Source organism: Giraffa tippelskirchi, chromosome 1 (assembly GCF_054371585.1).
Source record: "Giraffa tippelskirchi isolate mGirTip1 chromosome 1, T2T-mGirTip1v1.2.pri, whole genome shotgun sequence".
NCBI lineage: Eukaryota > Metazoa > Chordata > Mammalia > Artiodactyla > Giraffidae > Giraffa > Giraffa tippelskirchi.
Window position 1 is genome coordinate 80432984 of NC_137275.1, and position 18040 is coordinate 80451023.

At 37.6% G+C, this 18040-nt stretch overlaps 1 protein-coding gene across 50 annotated transcripts in view; it reads left to right on the forward strand.

Moving 5' to 3' along the window:
• The window catches only part of PDLIM5 (PDZ and LIM domain 5), a 317004-nt gene that overhangs the window by 264711 nt on the left and 34253 nt on the right, over positions 1-18040 (forward strand). For all 50 annotated transcript variants that reach the window (XM_081595125.1, XM_081595262.1, XM_081595435.1 and 47 more), the window contains one exon: positions 137-324. In XM_081595125.1, the coding sequence (XP_081451251.1) occupies positions 137-324 (188 nt within the window). The remainder of the gene's footprint in view (positions 1-136; positions 325-18040) is intronic.

The following is an 18040-nucleotide window of genomic DNA, read 5'->3' on the forward strand; positions in this document are numbered from 1 at the left end:
TAGAGTTTTCTTTAAAATATCAATTAATCAGTATTTTTGTTTTTCTTAGAGATTTAATAGGCTGAGAAAAGGACAGATCACTACTAAGTTAGATTACTACCACTTTACCAAAAACGTCTCCACCTTCTCTCTCCAGCAATGCCCAGGAGCCTTCTCAGCAGTCTACCCCATCAGCAGCTGCAGCTTGGAGCTCCCCCGAGAGGCCAGGAAGCCCAGGCTCAGCCAGACCAGGGGTGGCCGGGCTCACCACTGCTGCCGCCTTCAAGCCTCTGCGGTCCACCAGTGGGATCAAGTCACCAAGCTGGCAACGGCCCAGCCAAGCAGGTACTTCGCCAAAGAAATCTCTTGCTTTTTTGCATTTAAGTGTAACTATGAAAATGTGTTCTGGGATATATTTCAGCTAGAATTCACTGCTGAAACTCTTCTCAATCATCTAAGATTTACAAAAGGCTGAGAAGAGTAGTTGCAGCTTTTTTTTCCTCTGAAGTTTCTCATTAACATTCTGTGTGTGTGTGACACGGTTGCCACTTGCTGTTTATAATTATAGAATTGAGAGTGATTCCTGGTTTTCCAGATTACCCAGGAAGCATGGGTTGAATTGTAAATTTGGGGCCTTATTAACAAACTATGTTCGAAGGTTAGCCTTGGGCATACAACATCCTAGTTTTGATCATATACACAGAATAACAGTGACAGATGCATTTGCTGCCATTAGTTACTGAAGAAAGGGTCTTTTACATCTGTCCTTGGGCTCCATCTGGAAACCTGACTTTACGCTCACTTCTACAGATAAATAGCTTTAAATAAAGTCACTTAACCTTGACCCTCAGTTTTCTGATCTGCAAAATGGAAGAAGACTAAATACTTCTCCCAACATGAGTGAAGGTTATGGTTATAGGATGAAAGTACCGCTTTAAGATGGGACTACACTTAAATGTTGCTTATCCCACCCTCAGTCTTCATCTGTTCACACTCTTTACACTTTCCTAGATGATATGTCATCAAGATTCCCTTTACTACCCAGCCACTGATAATTTACTTCCTATCAGTTGGTAAAGAATCCACCTGCAGTGCCGGAGACCCTGGTTCGATTCCTGGGTCAAGAAGATCCCCTGGAGAAGGGACAGGCTACCCACTCCAGTATTCTTGAGCTTCCCTTGTGGCTCAGTTAGTAAAGAGTCCACCTGTGATGCGGGAGACCTGGGATTGATCCCTGGGTTGGGAAGATCCCCTGGAGAAGGGGAACGCTACCCACTCCAGCATTCTGGCCTAGAGAATCACATGGACTGTATAGTCCTTGAGGTCACAAAGAGTCGGACTTGACAGAGCGACTTTGACTTCACTTCTCCTGAACTTCATACCCTCAACCTTGTTGACCTCCAAGTGGCACCTCCAACGCTGTGTGTCTGAGAGTACCCTACCTGTCTCTGGGGATGGTAACCAGGCACCAGAGCTAGGGTGGAAGCTTGGGACTCCATCCCGGTGCTCTCACAGCAACTAACACCTAATGATTCCATCTCTCACTTAGTATTTCTCAGATTTCTTTTCTCCTCTTTGTGGTCACAGCAACTGCCTTGATTCAGGCCCTGGTCTTTGCAGACAACTCCTAACTAATTTCCCCATCTCCTTCTCACCCTGTAAGTCTGTGCTCCTTACTGCAAGTCATATTTCTAAAACTCATTTGCCCATGTTATTCTCCTGCTGCAAATGCTGGACTGTTTCCACCTTCCTTCACCAATCATTAAGACCTTTTCCCTCTGACCTCTACGAACTTTTCAATCTCATCTCCTGCTGCTCACACTTTGTAACTGCTCTGGTTTTACTAAAACTTCTTCAGTTACTGAGACTTGCCATGTTAATTTGCTTTTGAAAGTTCAGGTTCCTCTGCAAAGAACACACTTTTTTAACTTATCCCTTGTATATTTCTAGTCTTCCCTCATCAGTTTGGGGATGGGTATTAATTGAATACACAAGGCGCTGCTTTTAAAAGGATGATAACTTTATAACTTTTTATATAAAAATAAGTCATTTATTATTAATTTTTAGTTGATAAGAGTGGAAAGAATGAATTTTTAGTTAATTAGGAATCCATCTTTGTTTTGTATTTTCCATAGCATTTAAATATATTAATGCTAACTTCATTTATTGTAAGTAAATTATCTTTAAGAAATTACTAATTATTTATATAGTTAAGATTTATCTCATAGTGTCATTTGCATGTTTTTGAATTACCATTACTAATTTTTAAAGCCAAAAGCATTGGGTGGAAGAAAGAGGAAAGGCCATTACACATGACCTAGACTATTTTGTTTGCTTGTTTATTATTATATTAATTAAAAAAAAATTTTTTTTAATTTGACTGAGCTGCCCAGCAGGTAGGATCTTAGTTCCCCAACCAGGGATCAAACCTGTGCCCCCTGCAGTGGAAGTGCAGGGTCCTAACCACTTGGTCCTAACCAAGAGGTCCCCTGATCGAGACTATTTTAAACAAAAGACTATTTTATTACTTTTGAAAACTTAAAAGATTTAGAATAATATCATTAGCAAGACCTGTTTTCTAGGAAAAAATGCTGACACCTCAGCCCTACACATTTTTAATTATTTCCACTTATTTAGTGCTTATCTATGACAATGAAGAATTGCTGTAATTATTTTACATATGATTAGAATACAAAAAGTAACTTTCACAAAAAATTTGGGGGGTATAGTAATTGGAAGCAAACAGGAGAATGTTTCCTAAAAGAGCAAGGAAAAGACTAAATTTCAGAGGTAGAACTGAAAGGAGGGTACAGAGTATATGTGCTGTGAAGGGCAGAAAGTTATGTGTACCGCTTTTGGAAATTCAGAAACTATGGGCAAAAGACTACTCAGCCTGTTAGAATAAAAAGAAAACTTCCAATTGATGTCAGACTCCTGGAGGATACACTACAGCAAAATTACCACAAGAGGGCGATAGAATCCTTTTTTCTCTCAGTCTAATATAATTTAATAATCAAAAGAGGCAAATAAATATAATCATGATTCACATGGTTAGTATTTAAAATATTAATCCTTTTACAGAGGGTGTAACTGAATTTAATCTGAGCAAAACTATAACAGGATAGAAAACTATGTTATATAATATTATAAAGCATTAATTATCATTAAAAGAAAGTATGTTTTGCCATTGTGAAGTGTTAGTTGAATTACATCTTGATGCTTAAATCAGAAAATATTTGCAGAACTCTGCTGTTTATCTTGCTCTAGGTACTATACTGGCACTTAGTGAGTTTATGTTATGTTAAAGTTACTTATTTTATGTTACTTTGTAAAAATTGTAAAATAAATACAAAATTCCTAGCCACTCAAGTTCTTTTATTCTACTCTAACAGTATACCATATTTCAAAACAAAATAAAACAACACCTCAGAATCTACTCTTAGTCTCTAATAAGTAGTTTCAAGGACTTCCTTATGCAAATGTTTCCCATTTGTTCTTTTGATTTAGAAGGTTGTAACTGTCACATTTGACTGTGTGGATCATGACAAACTGGAAAGCTCTTAGAGAGATGAGAATACCAGACCCTCTTACCTGTCTCCTGAGAAACCTGTATGCAGGTCAAGAAGCAACAGTTAGAACTCTGTATGGAACAACTGATTGGTTCAAGATCAAGAAATAAGTACGACAGGGCTGTCTGCTGTCACCCTGTTTGTTTAACCTATATGCTTAGCACATCGTGAGAAATGCTGGGCTGGATAAGTTACAAGATGGAATCAAGATAGGTGGGAGAAACATCAACAGCCTCAGATATGCAGATGATACCACTCTACTCTTATTGAGGGTGAAGGAGAGTGAAAGAGCCGGCTTAAAACTAATATTAAAAAAACTAAGATCATGGCATCTGGCCGCATTCAGTTCAGTTCAGTTCAGTTCAGTTCAGTCGCTCAGTCGTGTCCGACTCTCTGCGACCCCATGAATTGCAGCACGCCAGGCCTCTCTGTCCATCACCAACTCCCGGAGTCTACCCAAACCCATGTTCATCGAGTCGGTGATGCCATCCAACCATCTCATCCTCTGTTGTCCCCTTCTCCTCCCGCCCCCAATCCTACCCAGCATTAGGGTCTTTTCCAATGAGTCAACCCTTCGCATGAGGTGGCCAAAGTATTGGAGCTTCAGCTTCAACGTCAAACCTTCCAATGAACACCCAGGATTGATCTCTTTTAGGATGGATTGATTGGATCTCCTTGCAGTCCAAGGGACTCTCAAGAGTCTTCTCCAACACCACAGTTCAAAAGCATCAATTCTTCGGCGCTCAGCTTTCTTCACCGTCCAACTCTCACATCCATACATGACCACTGGAAAAACCATAGCCTTGACTAGACGGACTTTTGTTGGCAAAGTAATGTCTCTGCTTTTAAACATGCTATCTAGGTTGGCCATAACCTTCCTTCCAAGGAGTAAGCGTCTTTTAATTTCATGGCTGCAGTCACCATCAGCAGTGATTCTGGAGCCCAAAAAAGTAAAGTCTGACACTGTTTCCACTGTTTCCCCATCTATTTCCCATGAAGTGATGGGACCAGATGCCATGATCTTAGTTTTCTGAACGTTGAGCTTTAAGCCAACTTTTTCACTCTCCTCCTTCACCTTCAAGAGGCTTTTTAGTTCTTCTTCACTTTCTGCCATAAGGGTGGTGTCATCCGCATATCTGGCCGCATTACTGCATGGCAAATAGAAGGGGAAAAGGAGGAAGTAGAGATACCTTCTTCTTGGGATCTAAAATCACTGCGGATGGTGACTGCAGCCATGAAATCAGAAGACAGTTGCTTCTTGGCAGGAAAGCGGTGACGAGCCTAGACAGTGTGTTGAAAAGCAGAGACATTACTCTGCCAACTAACGTCCGTATAGTCAAGGCTATGGTCTTCCCAGTGGTATCATTATGGTTGTGAGAGCTGGACTGTAAAAAAGGCACAACGCCAAAGAATTGATGCCTTTGAACTGTGGTGCTGGAGAAGACTCCTGAAAGTCCCTTGGACAGCAAGGAGATCAAGCCAGTCAATCTTAAGGAAGATCAACCCTAAATATTCACTGGAAGGACTGATGCTGAAGCACCAATATTTTGGTCATCTGATGCGAACAGCTGACTCATTGGAAAAGTCCCTGATGCTGGAAAAGATTGAGGACACAAGGAGAAGAGGGCATCAGAGGATGAGATGGCTGGACGGCATTACCAATGCAGTGAACATGAACTTGGACAAATTCCGGGAGATGGTGAGGGACAGGGAGGCCTGGCGTGCTGCAGTCCACGGGGTCACAAAGAGTCGGACACAACTGGGTGATTGAACAGCAAAAGTTGTTGCAGGATGTGTTCTTAATGTTCTTCACAACTTACCTGTGAAAAGCACAATTTCCACCAAAGCTTGCAAAAGCTTCAGAGGCAAGTCTGCACTCCTTTGGACTCAGATAAAGCATTAGCAGGTGGCATTGCTTCTCTCAGGTGTCTTCACCTGAGAACTTCAGGTGTCTTTTTCTTGATAGTTCACAACTGTGCTCTAGTGAGGGTTAGGAAAAGAGGAAAAAAAGATTTTTTATCCCCCTACCCTGCCACCATCACCAAAGAGTTCCTATCACCAGTGATGTCATTTTAAAATAATTCCTACAATGGGGTAGGAAGGATGGGATCAGAATCACTAAAATGCAGTCTGTGGCCCATTTAGTTGATAATGAAACAGTTTAATGGATCATAGCCAGTATTTTCATTAAAAAATGAAATAGAATAGAAAATTTGAGAATATTTTACTATATGAAGTATTTTAACAAATTATGGGTAGATATCATGTTATGAAAATGTGGTTTTAGTTTACATATATATGTATGTATGTGTTGGGTACATATTTATATACAAACGTATTTTGGATCAGCAGATAAAGTGTACACAGGAAAAGTGTATTTCTTATTTTTTTATAGTTAAGAGAAAGTTTGAAAGTCGCTTATTTAAAGAAGTATTTTAATCCAGAGTTTTGAAATGATAACCAAAAAAGAAAAAAGGTTGCATTGAAAGGATAATTGAAATTTTAAGCCTTACTAGTATATTCTGAACCTGTCATGGGTTTCTATAATACTACCTCCATTAACATTCTGATTTAAATCTTAGATCGTTTCACTTGTAGTATAATATAGCCTGTATCATCCTGAAGTCTTTCAAAAGACAGTGAAGCATTAAGTGTTAGTCGCTCAGTCATGTCCGACTCTTTGCGACCCCATGGACTGTAGCCTGCCAGGCTCCTCTGTCCTTGGAATTCTCCAGGCAAGAATACTGGAGTGGGTAGCCATTCCCTTCTCCAGGGGATCTTCCCAACCCAGGAATAGAACCTGGATCTTCTGCATTGCAGGCAGATTCTTTACCATCTGAGCCACCAGGGAAGTCCATAAGGTGTTGTTCGCTGAGTCGTGTTTAACTCTTTGACTCCATGGACTGGAACCCACCAGGCTCTTTTGTCCAGTTGGTAAATAGGAGCTAGGTGTGTCTGTAACAGCATTATGGTTTAGACGGGCTCCTCTTCATTTTCTCAGGCATATTCTTTAACATACACCGCCATACATACACAGGCTTGCCAGTGACTGACAAATAAATATTTTAGGATGCAAAATGTTAAAGAGTTCATAGTCTGCATGAAAGTATCAAGATACAAAAGAAAGGTGAACCCATGCTTGAGTTTTTATGTAAGCTAGCAATACTGCTGCCTGCTTGCCCTGTGCTTTGGTATACTTCCAGAATTCAGATGCAATAGTCCCTTTAGAAATGTTTACTGATGTATAAAAATACATAAAAGGTGAGATTCTTGATATTTTTCAGAATTGAAGATTTGTACTTTTTTTACACTAATATTTTAATACATGCATATATTTGTATTTCTAATAGGTATTTTAATGCTCAAACCCTTCATATTGTATATGAATAAGTGGTTATATAGCTATTGTTAAAACCTTCATAAATATAATGGTGTAAGTTTAAAAATATGTTCCTGTGTTTATGTAGGTACCCTAATTTGCTCTGTAATATTTTTTCTAGATTCTGTTTAGGCTATAAGTATCAGATTGCATGCTGAGTTGCTCAGTTGTGTCTGACTCCTTGCAGCCCTGTGGACTGTAGCCCACCAGGCTCCTTTGTCCGTGGGATTTTTCCAGGCAAGAATACTGGAGTGGGTTGCCATTTACTCCTCCAGGGAATAGATACCAGATTAGGTAAATTTAATTTATCTGATGCAAGTGTATGTGTGTGTGTGTGTGTGTGTGTGTGTGTGTGTGTGTGTATATAAAATCTTACTGTCTTACCAAATATAGTCAGATGTTTTTTCACAAATCCAGTCTTAGTTATGAGGGACTAAATGTTTGATACACATCAGTTTTCTAACTTCAATTATTTGCAAAATGAGAATGACCAGTTCCTTAGAATATAAGCAGTGCTTTCTTAGATCGGGCCATTGTTCATCACTGTTTGCTGACAGGAGGGCCTTGAAGCATAGGAGTTCCTGCCCTCTGCGGCAGGAATTTCATAAGACCAGAGATGTTCCCCAGGTAGAGAATTCTGGGGCTTTGGTTTCTTTATCTATTAAAAGAAGAGTCTAAAAAAGTCCCCTGTAGCATTGTTGGGAAGTTCAAATGATATATATGGAAGTGTTTGGTACATAGAGGGCACTCAAGAAAGGGAAAATTTTTAGCCTTTTATTCCTTTTAATGATAGTATTTAAAACTTACACTGTTACCATCTAGTAAAACACTTCTCCTCATGTGACTTCCTTGCTTAAAAATGTTTTGGGAGCTCTGCCACCCACTAAATGTTTGGACTCTTAACAGGGCTTACAGCCCTCTCACACCTCGTGCCAGCCTCGCCTCCAGCCACAGTATGTAATATTGTTCCTCATGGCCCCTCCAGTCCAGTCACACTCAAGTTCATGAGTTCATCCTGTTCCTTGGGCACACACCTCAGTGCTTTGTACAAGAGGCTCTTTTTATTTGAAATGCTTCCCTACCCTTTTACCCCTGAAAAATGTTTCTTCACTCTTTAAGACCAGGTGTCATCTCCTTTGTGAACCTTTGTTGAACCCTGGAAATAGTTGCCTGTTCTTTCTCTGTGTTCTACAAAATTTTGATTATGGCTTTATTATAGCATTCATCATGTTTATTTTGATTATTTACATATATGTATTTTATCATCATTTTTAGATCCCCTAAAGGACGGGGATCAGGTCTTAATAATCTTTGTTTTACAGCACAAAACCAGTAGCTGGCATGCACCGTTTCTAGGCCCTCAGTAAATGTCAGTGAGTGATGAGTGGGGGACAGGTTAGTTAGTCTTATTTTAGACACCTTCCTGTGATGTGAGGGATTCTCCAGACATTGTTCTTTCCTCCTAGCATGTGTTAGTCTCTCAGTGGTGTCTGCTCTTTGCAGTCCCATGGACTGTAGCCCGCCAGGCTCCTCTGTCCAGGGGATGCTCCAGACAGTACTGGAGTGGGTTGCCATTTCCTTCTCCACGGGATCTTCCTGACCCAGGGATCAACCCAGGTCTCCTGCATCCGCAAGCAGATTCTTTACCGCCTGAGCCACCAGGGAACCTATTCTTTCCTCCTACCAGGCTTGAAATTCCCACAACAGTCCTTGAACAAAGGTGGTTGTGCCGTTTGCCATAGGCTGCCAGTAAACACTGTACGTATCCATAAAGGAGAAGGTGCTCCATCGTCCTTGTAGCTTTAGACTGCCAGAAGGCTTAAAAGTTTTTAACATGAACAATACTGTAATTAGTACTCTGTTACTATTTTCCAGTGATTAAAAAAGTGTAATAGGTCTATAGCCATATATTAGGAATTTTTACTCAAAAAATTTAGAAATTTATGGCATATAGGGTACCAAGCACTGGAATGCAAAGGAAACATTAGGGGTATTCATCTACCACATCACTGTGCATAAATTAACTTCGATGCAAAATACCAGTAACAGAAATCAATTTTTAAAAAAAAAAAAAAAAAGAAAAACAAGGTCCAAAGAGTGAAATCTGATTACAAGGTCAGAAGATTTGGAGGTCTAGATTGATGTAAAGGGGAGAAAGAGACCAATAAAGTTCCAGTGACACAGTCCTAAGGTGAAGTATACATTTGTTTATACTGGAGTCATATTTTATGCAAGAACACAGTGTTCATGTTTGTGCCTGAAGTAAGATCGTATGAGTCAATGCCCCTTGAATATTTTTAGGAAGAGGCCAAGTTGGAGAGGGAACAACATATGCAAAGTTCTCAGAGAACTTGGCTTCTTGGCAGAAGGACAAGTAGCTCAGTACTTCTAGGACAGTATAGTGGCCGGGAAGAAAGTTGGATGGGTTAGTGGGATGGCCAGTCAGAAAGGACTTTGAAAGTAAAAGAGTGCAGATTGATGCCACAACAAAGCTATTACCAGATTTGTAAGTTGGAAAATGACTAATCAGATTTGCATTATTAAGAGATCATGATAGTGTTAATGTGTTTAAAAGATTAGTATGACTTCAATGTAGAGATTAAGACTGGAATCTTAGAGACTATTGAGAGGTTGTTGAGGTAATCCAGTGTAGGGGTGGTGATACCCTGAGCATTGGCAGTATAAACCCAGAGAATTCCAACAGCAAGAGAATGTGGAGTACTTACATGTAAACCTGCCTGGGAGGTAAGTTCTAACCAGTGCTCCCATAAGGAGCTTTATTCTTTATAAAATATTCACATATCCTCAGTTAAAACCCTGGTAGAGAATTGTACTTAGCTTCAAGAGACTATACTTCATTCTAAGTTAGACTACAGCACAAAAATTTGGGTGAATATGTCTTTATGTTATGTGTGTAGTTACAAAATATAAATCTGAATGGATTACATGTTGTATTGTACTTTAGAAATAAGTTAGAGTTAACTTTCATGATATAGCTAGTCTATTATTGCAGCATTTCCTCAGGTGAGTGCACTGACTTCCCCTAAATCAGCATTTTCTAAACACTGAGTATTTTTTGATTATTTATAGTTGCAAATATGAGATTGGTGACTTTGGCGTGATCCTCATGGCATTGCTTACCTTTGTAGGAAGCACTTGTATTACATGTTGTCAGGGAAATAAACATTATAAACTGGGAAAGGGGTTTCTTCCAAGATACCTCTTTTTCTTCTTCATAGAAGAAAAATTCTATAGAGTCCCACTGATCAAAAATTAAATACTCATGTTATTATTTATATGTAGTTCAGAAAGCTTTAACTCCATAAATAGGCTTTTCAATTATTTTTAATACAGGTTTTTTCCTTCTTTCATACTTTCAAAATGTGTTGATCTTGAGAGCATTTTTGTAATAACACTTCAGTGTATTAACATTTTGATGTTTTTAATAAATAAATTGTAATTTATTACCTAAAATATCATGGAAATATACAGTCTTGGCTAATACTCTAATCACCATTTTCTATCGAAAGCAATGTGACCTTATTTCATATGGCCATTGAAAATTAAAAACATTGTTATGTTTTCCTTCACAGTGGTTTGTGTTGTCTGGCTGTGCTGAAAATTTTCCTTTTTCTGTTTTCATTAGTAGCTCATATAGCATTTTATAATAATGCCCCATTCGTGCTTTAATTAAACACAACTCCCTGTTTATTCTTCTGTTCCCTGATGTTGGCAAGGAATTATTGGGTTTCTTTCTTTTTTTTTTTTTTTTAATCATTAAACTTGTCCAGTGGAGACAGACATTCTACAGAGGAAAGTAAAGGTGTTTAGTGACTATTATGATGAAGTACTCAATACACTGGGCTTCCCTGATGGCTCAGTGGTAAAGAATCCGTCTGCTAAGCAGGAGACGCTGGCTCAAGCTCTGGGTTGGGAAGATCCCCTGGAGAAGGAAATGGCAACCAACTCCAGTATTCTTTTTATTTATTTATTTATTTATTTATTTTTTACTTTACAATATTGTAGTAGTTTTTGCCATACATTGACATGAATCAGCCATGGGTTTACATGTGTTCCCCTTCCTGGATCCCCCTCCCACCTCCCTCCCCATCCCATCCCTCTGGGTCATCCCATTGCCCCAGCCCTGAGCATTTGTCTCATGCATCGGACATGGAATGGTGTTCTGTTTCACATATGATAATATACATGTTTCAATGCTATTCTCCCAGAACGTCCCACCCTCACCTTCTCCCTCAGAGTCCATAAGACTGTTCTATGCATCTGTGTCTCTTATTCTGTCTCGCATATAGGGTTATCATTACCATTTTTCAAATTCCATATATATGCATTAGTATACTGTATTGGTGTTTTTCTTTCTGGCTTACTTCACTCTGTATTATGGGCTCCAGTTTCATCCATCTCAATAGAACCGATTCAAATGTATTTTTTTTTAATGGCTGAGTAATATTCCATTGTGTATATGTACCACAGCTTCCTTATCCATTCGTCTGCTGATGGACATCTAGGTTGCTTCCATGTCCTAGCTACTGTAAACAGTGCTGCGATGAACATTGGGGTACACGCGTCTCTTTCAATTTTGGTTTCCTCGGTGTGTATGCCCAGCAGTGGGATTGCTGGGTCATATGGCAGTTCTAGTCCCATTTTTTTAAGGAATCTCCACACTGTTCTCCATAGTGGCTGTACTAGTTTGCATTCCCACCAACAGTGTAAGAGGGTTCCCTTTTTTCCACACCCTCTCCAGCATTTATTGCTTGTAGACTTTTGGATAGCAGCCATTCTGACTGGTGTGAAATGGTACCTCATTGTGGTTTTGATTTGCATTTCTCTAATAATGCAACTCCAGTATTCTTGCCTGGAAAATTTCATGGACAGAGGAGGCTGATGGGCTAAAGTCCATGAGGTCGTGAAGAGTTGGATATGACTTAAGTGACTAAACAACAACAACTCAGTACACTAGTTGTATTTTATCATGTAATATTAGATGTGAGGAGGGCATGGCAACCCACTCCAGTATTCTTGCCTGGAAAATCCCATGGACAGAGGAGCCTGGCAGGCTCCAGTCCATAGAGTCAAACACAACTGAAGCGACTTAGCACATAGCACATTAGACATTCTTAACCTTTGATGTTCTATACTGAACAAATGTCTCCCTGTGTTCTGCTTATAGCATCATTCCTTTTATATGTACCAAGTACAGTTTTCTCCTATCCAAAAGCAGAGGTTCTTGACCTTTTGTCAAGTCAAAATCGTGTAAAGTGAAGAGTTTGCCCTTTTTTGTAAAAGTGAAAGTTGGATTTCTGTTGAGTTAGTGAAAATGGGTACCAGTGCAGGTCTTCCATAAAAGTAAAGTGGTGTTAAAACAAACTTTCTAAAAGCTGGAGATAACTGTAATATGTATATAGACTTTTTACTAGTGAGTTGCTTTTTTCTTTATGAAGCAATTTTAATATATGTAGTAAAGGCAAGGCTTATAATTGACAATGAGATGTAAAAATTGGTGGTTCTTTTTAAAAATATAGATTATGTTTTGAAGAAATACAGTGAAAGTAAGCTATAAATTGAAAAGTTGGGATCATTAGAATATCTTTTAGTGACACAGTAAATTTCTTTTAGTCAAATGAAAAAGGGAAAGAGACACAAACTTGCTTTCAAAATGAATATTTAGTTAATTTTAGCTTCTGTCACATCCTGTCTTGGGGAGTATTCATTGTCCCCATCGGCCATTTGAAACTCGAGTATAGTTGGTAGACTCAAAGGGAGCAATGTCCTCCTTCAATAGTAAAATAGTGGGTATCATTGATTAATATGAATAGTAATAATTATGTTTTTATAATACTTTCAGCTTTAAATGTATCTTTTTATTCAGGATTATAGTAAGAGAATGTCATTAAATTTTTAATGGGCCATTATTTTCTCAGTGCGGTGACAGAGTCTGAGAAATGTCAAAAGAATTGTTCAGAGTCTTGTAGTGATTTGAACCCAGTTATTCTGATTAAATGGTGCAATTCTCTGTATCGCAAAATAACACCAGTGACTATATTTAGGGAGAACTAACTCTCTTAGGGATAGTCTAGAAAGGATTCTTGCCTTGCATTGGGTGGATAAAGTAGGTAACTAGCAGTTACTAAGATCTGTTTCAAGTAACATTTTCATTGCATCTCCACTTCATTTCAAAAAATTTAGCTAGGATTCTAGTTAACATGACCCTTTATCATACCCTACCTCTGCTGTATGCAACATTTTAGCAATTTTTAAAAAAAGTTTCTTTATTCACTATGGACAGAGCTTTGGGGAGATCTGATGTATTCTTTTTTTTTTTTTTTTTCAAGGAAGACTTGAATGTTTTTGTGAGATCTGATTAGATCAAAAACTGAATGATGTGCATCTCAGTTATAAGTGGATATAAATTCTATATTTTACTTGAAGTCTAAAGGAGATAGGAGTGAGAAAGGAAATTACTGTTTCTTCAACCATCCCAAATTTCATTGTGGGCTTTACGCTGCAGTAATAAATCGAGATAACTAGATTTACTTAGCTAAGATGGATAGATTTATTGGTTCCATTTTTAAATTTTGATATGAATAAGTAAGCTGCTACCAGTTGCGTATGTTTCATCTCTTCTAATAATATTTTATTGCCATCTGCTCCCCTACATTTTGACGTCATTAAACAGTCCACTGCCATAAAGGCCTACTGGAGCTGTCCATTGTCAAAACCACAGTGTGAAGCATGTAAATATACAGATATATTTTTGTTTAGAATTATGTTTTTTTAATTAATTTATTTTTTATTGAAGGATAATTCCTTTACAGAATTTTGTTGGTTTCTACTAAACATCGACGTGAATCAGCCATAGGTATACACATGCTTTCATATAGGAAAAAATAAAAGTAGCAGCCATACACTGCCCTCTTTTTTTTCTTTTAAATGTTCTTTTATTGAAATTTATTTCCATGTTGGAAGCTTCCCAGTGCTGTTTCAAGTACACTGTTGGTGAAGGCTCTTTTTTCCCATTTCCTCTCATCCTGAGATTAAAATATTACATCTTTAATAAGGGAAGATACCTGGATTTATTCACATATGCTTTTCACAAAGAATTACTATTTCCTAAGTCAGAATGGAAAAGACAAATACCATATGACATCACTTACATGTGGAATCTAAAATATGACACAAGTGAACTTATCTAGGAAACAACAGACTCACAGATACAGAAATCAGACTTTTGTTTACCATTGGGGGCTGAGGATGGGAGAAGGAAGGATTAGGAGTTTGGGATTAGCAGATGCAAACTAGTATATGTAGAATAGATAAGCAACAAGGTCCTACTGTATAGCACGGGGAGCTATACTCAGTATCCTGTGATAAACTGTAATGGAGTGGAATATATATATATGTATAATTTTGCTGTACAGAAGAAATTAACACAGCATTGTAAATCAATTATACTTCAGTAATTTTTTTAAAAAAGAATGATTACTTCTTATTAATTAATTCATATGGTTTAAACTAGGAGCTGGCAAGCTATGGACATTGACCACATCTGGCCCACCACCTGTCTTTGTAAATAGTTTTATTGGAGTGCAGACGTGCTCATTCATTTACATGACCATGGCTCCTTTCATGTTCCAGCTATAAAATTGAGTAGTTGCAAAATAAACTATATAGCCCAAAACTATGCTTGACGATTCTTCATAGCAGATACAAACTTTGTTGGGGGTCGTGAGCACCCTTGATAGGCCCTAATCCTAAAGCGCTCTATTCACTTTGCTTGTGATCATCACCCATAAGAAGCGGTTTACTTCTTTTGGGCGCCAGTTTCTTTTTCGTGGGTATATCTTTCATACCAGAAGAGTTCCTACGTCTAAAACATTGAATGTGCTCACTAGGTAGCTGCTGAATGAGTGTATACTTTATTTTTTTAACCATGTTAGGACCTTATGTCAGAGTATAAAATCACATTAATGAAGCATTTCTTACATATTCAAGGATCTATAAGTGAAACACTTTGCTTACGCTACCTTCTTTAACCCTCTCTCACTTAGAGTTGGTTATTTTTGCTGTTTTACAAATGAAGAAACTAAGACCCAAAGTGGTGGCATTTCTAAGTTCATACAACTAGAAGTTTAAAAAACAAGGACTCTAAGTATATCTTAACATTAGACATTGTGCTCTAGATACTGTTTCCTCCAGGATAAAATAGCTGATCAGTGTTCTCTGCTTTTAAATGATAATGAAATTCAAACAAAAATTTGGATAATGAAATAAGGTTTTGTTTATTTTAGAGATCTAATGACTTTAAGAAGAGTTCCCCGTGTCAAACAATACCAAATATGTCTCTAATGATGAATACAAGTTATCTGAAACTAAAAGCTGGGATACTCCTTACATTTCTATTACTACTACGAATTCTCTAAGATATCTTTCTCAATTAAATTTTCTTTCCCTTTCTGCTTCAGTTGTTTGCCAACCTTAAAAGAATTCTATTTATATAATCACTCAAATCAGAGGTAGCTTTCTCCTTGATTTCTGAGACTAGGTTGCTTTCTCACATATGTAAATAGATGAAAGTTGTGGGAAAATGGTGAAAGCCATGCTCATTTGGATTTCACATTACTTTAGAAATAACATGTGAGAACTCCAGATATAATGTGAGTACAAATAATTTTAAGATATGTCCTTATGGTTTTCTTATTCAAATATGAATGAAAATCTACAAATTTAATATTTTAAATAAATCTGTAGCTTGCAGAGGTCTGAATGAGTTTACCAGTGATCCTCTTTAGTATCCTGAGGTCATGAATCAGGCTTCAGATTTGTGTTTGTTTTTTTAAAATATTTTATCTGATTTTATTCTTTTTCTTTATCTACCCCTCTACCCCCTTCAGCATGAAGCACATTAAGCACCCAATATTATATATAGCATAAGCTTGTCTTCCCATTATAAAATTTGAAATCGGAGCAGTGGTATTGAGATTATTTAGGAAACTCTATAAGTGATAAATAATTTGTTGGTTTTTAATTAAGTTTTGGCAAAACATATTTTATCTGCAGAATTTTATATTTTATCTTTATCTGCAAGTTACAGACTGGGTTAGTTTTACTTGCAGCTTTAACCAAATAGAAGTTTTCAATGTAAGGTTAGTAGGGAGAAAAAGGCAAGTCTGTGTATCTCAAATTTTGATGATGTGTGATTCAAAAATCTAAAAGAGAAGAGAAAATCTAATTCAAGTCCCCACACTCACTTTAATTAAGACACTTGAGATCCAGTCTAATCTGGGTACTTAAGAGTTGAAAGGCTGGTTGCTAATGGAAGAAACTAACCTCCTGAAGTTGCAGAAATATTTGATACTTAGCCTTGGGCGCACCTGTTCCAATTCTTTATGACATACATACCAACATTCTCCACTGCTTAGGGAAATGATAATAGTTTAATCTGCCCAATTTTGCTTTTAATCATTGAATTTTAAAAATGTTTGATTTCACTTAATAAAAGTTGTGCAAACCTCTCTAGAATGTACTTTCCTCTGATCCTAGATCTTGGCTCAACTTTAAACCTTTTCTATTTCTACTGGATATGATTTCATGCCTGGATTATGAAGAGTAGGCTGTTGTTTATGCTTTCAGCATAAGGGGCTTGACAGACAAAATGCACAGATTCTACATTTCTCATGGCCACCATCTGTTTGAGGCAGTTGGGGAAGGGACAGAGAAGAACGCGTTTGCCTTCTACAATAATATGCAAGTGTGTTACCGTCGCTGCTACTCAATTTAGTATGTGTAAAATTTCTACCATACCTTTGTGAACACATTCTCTGAGATGTTGAATTACAATGTTTTATCTCCCCAAGAGTGCCAGAGTGTCACTTTGATGTAGCCCAGTTATTTATATGAGGACAACATTAGCCTCAGTGTTTATAACAGGAATACCCCTTGTGGAAGAGCCAGTTGTTTTTCACACCATAAACTTCACATATGACTTCTCTCTGTCTTGTCCAGGCTGTAAACATTTGTCCTTTTTCTTTTAAGGGATAATATTAATATTCTTGATATCAGCCTTATGTCTGACTTACTGAGAAGGAAATATTATAGGATCCTTAAAACATATTTTATGGTTATTTGCAGATTTACTACCATGACTTTCTCTGTTGTTTTCTTTTAATTCAGATGTAGTAGTTGAAATATTTACATCGGTAGAGTTTGCACAAAAATGGATTCAGCACTTTATGCTTCAAGCTTCTTTGTCCTTAGCGAAAGCGTTAGATTTATAATTATATTTCCCTTTCTGAAGCAGCTTATATAAATTCTCTGAAATGTTTCTCAAAACATGAAGAATCTAGCTTTATATCCATATGTTGTATTTCAAGAACTTTGAAGCCATTAATTATAATGGTTGGAAAGGATGTGCAGCCAGGTGGAGAAAAGAAAGAATACATGAAGGGCTTAAAAGTGATAATCTAAAATGTTAAGTGTACCAGGGCAAATAAAAAAAATGCTTTCATACATTATTCCAAAATTTATCCTAGCAGGATTATTAAGGAAAATAAAATAGCAGAAATTAATCACCTCAGTTATCACTGTCCCCTTCTTCTCAACTGGTCTGGAAGTTAGTACTTCCAGGTTTAGACTCATTCAAGCAGATCTGCTTTCATATTTTCATGGGTCAAGGTAGTGCCTGGCAAAGAGCTTGGCACACAGTAAGCATGTAATATTTGATGAATGAATGCTTAGGGTCATAGGCTTTGGAGTCATATAGAAATGATTTTGGATTCCATATATTCTCTATGCTGCTTCTTTGCCTTCCGTGATGTACTCTCCTGGTTCTTCTCCTGCCTCTCTCTCTGTTCCCAGAGTATTTCTATTATTTGTCGTATACCTCAAGAGCTCTTCTATTTCATGCTACTCTTTCCCTGAACAATCTCATTAATTCCCACAGCCTCATTGCCATCAACATGCTGATAACTCTTGAATAATTCTAGATCAGATATTTTTCATAAATTCAGTAGACTGTCTATTCTTAGATAAACCACAAGAACCTCCAACTCAAAAAAAAAAAAAAGGCCTTAGCTCTATGAAAGAAAGGACAAGATAG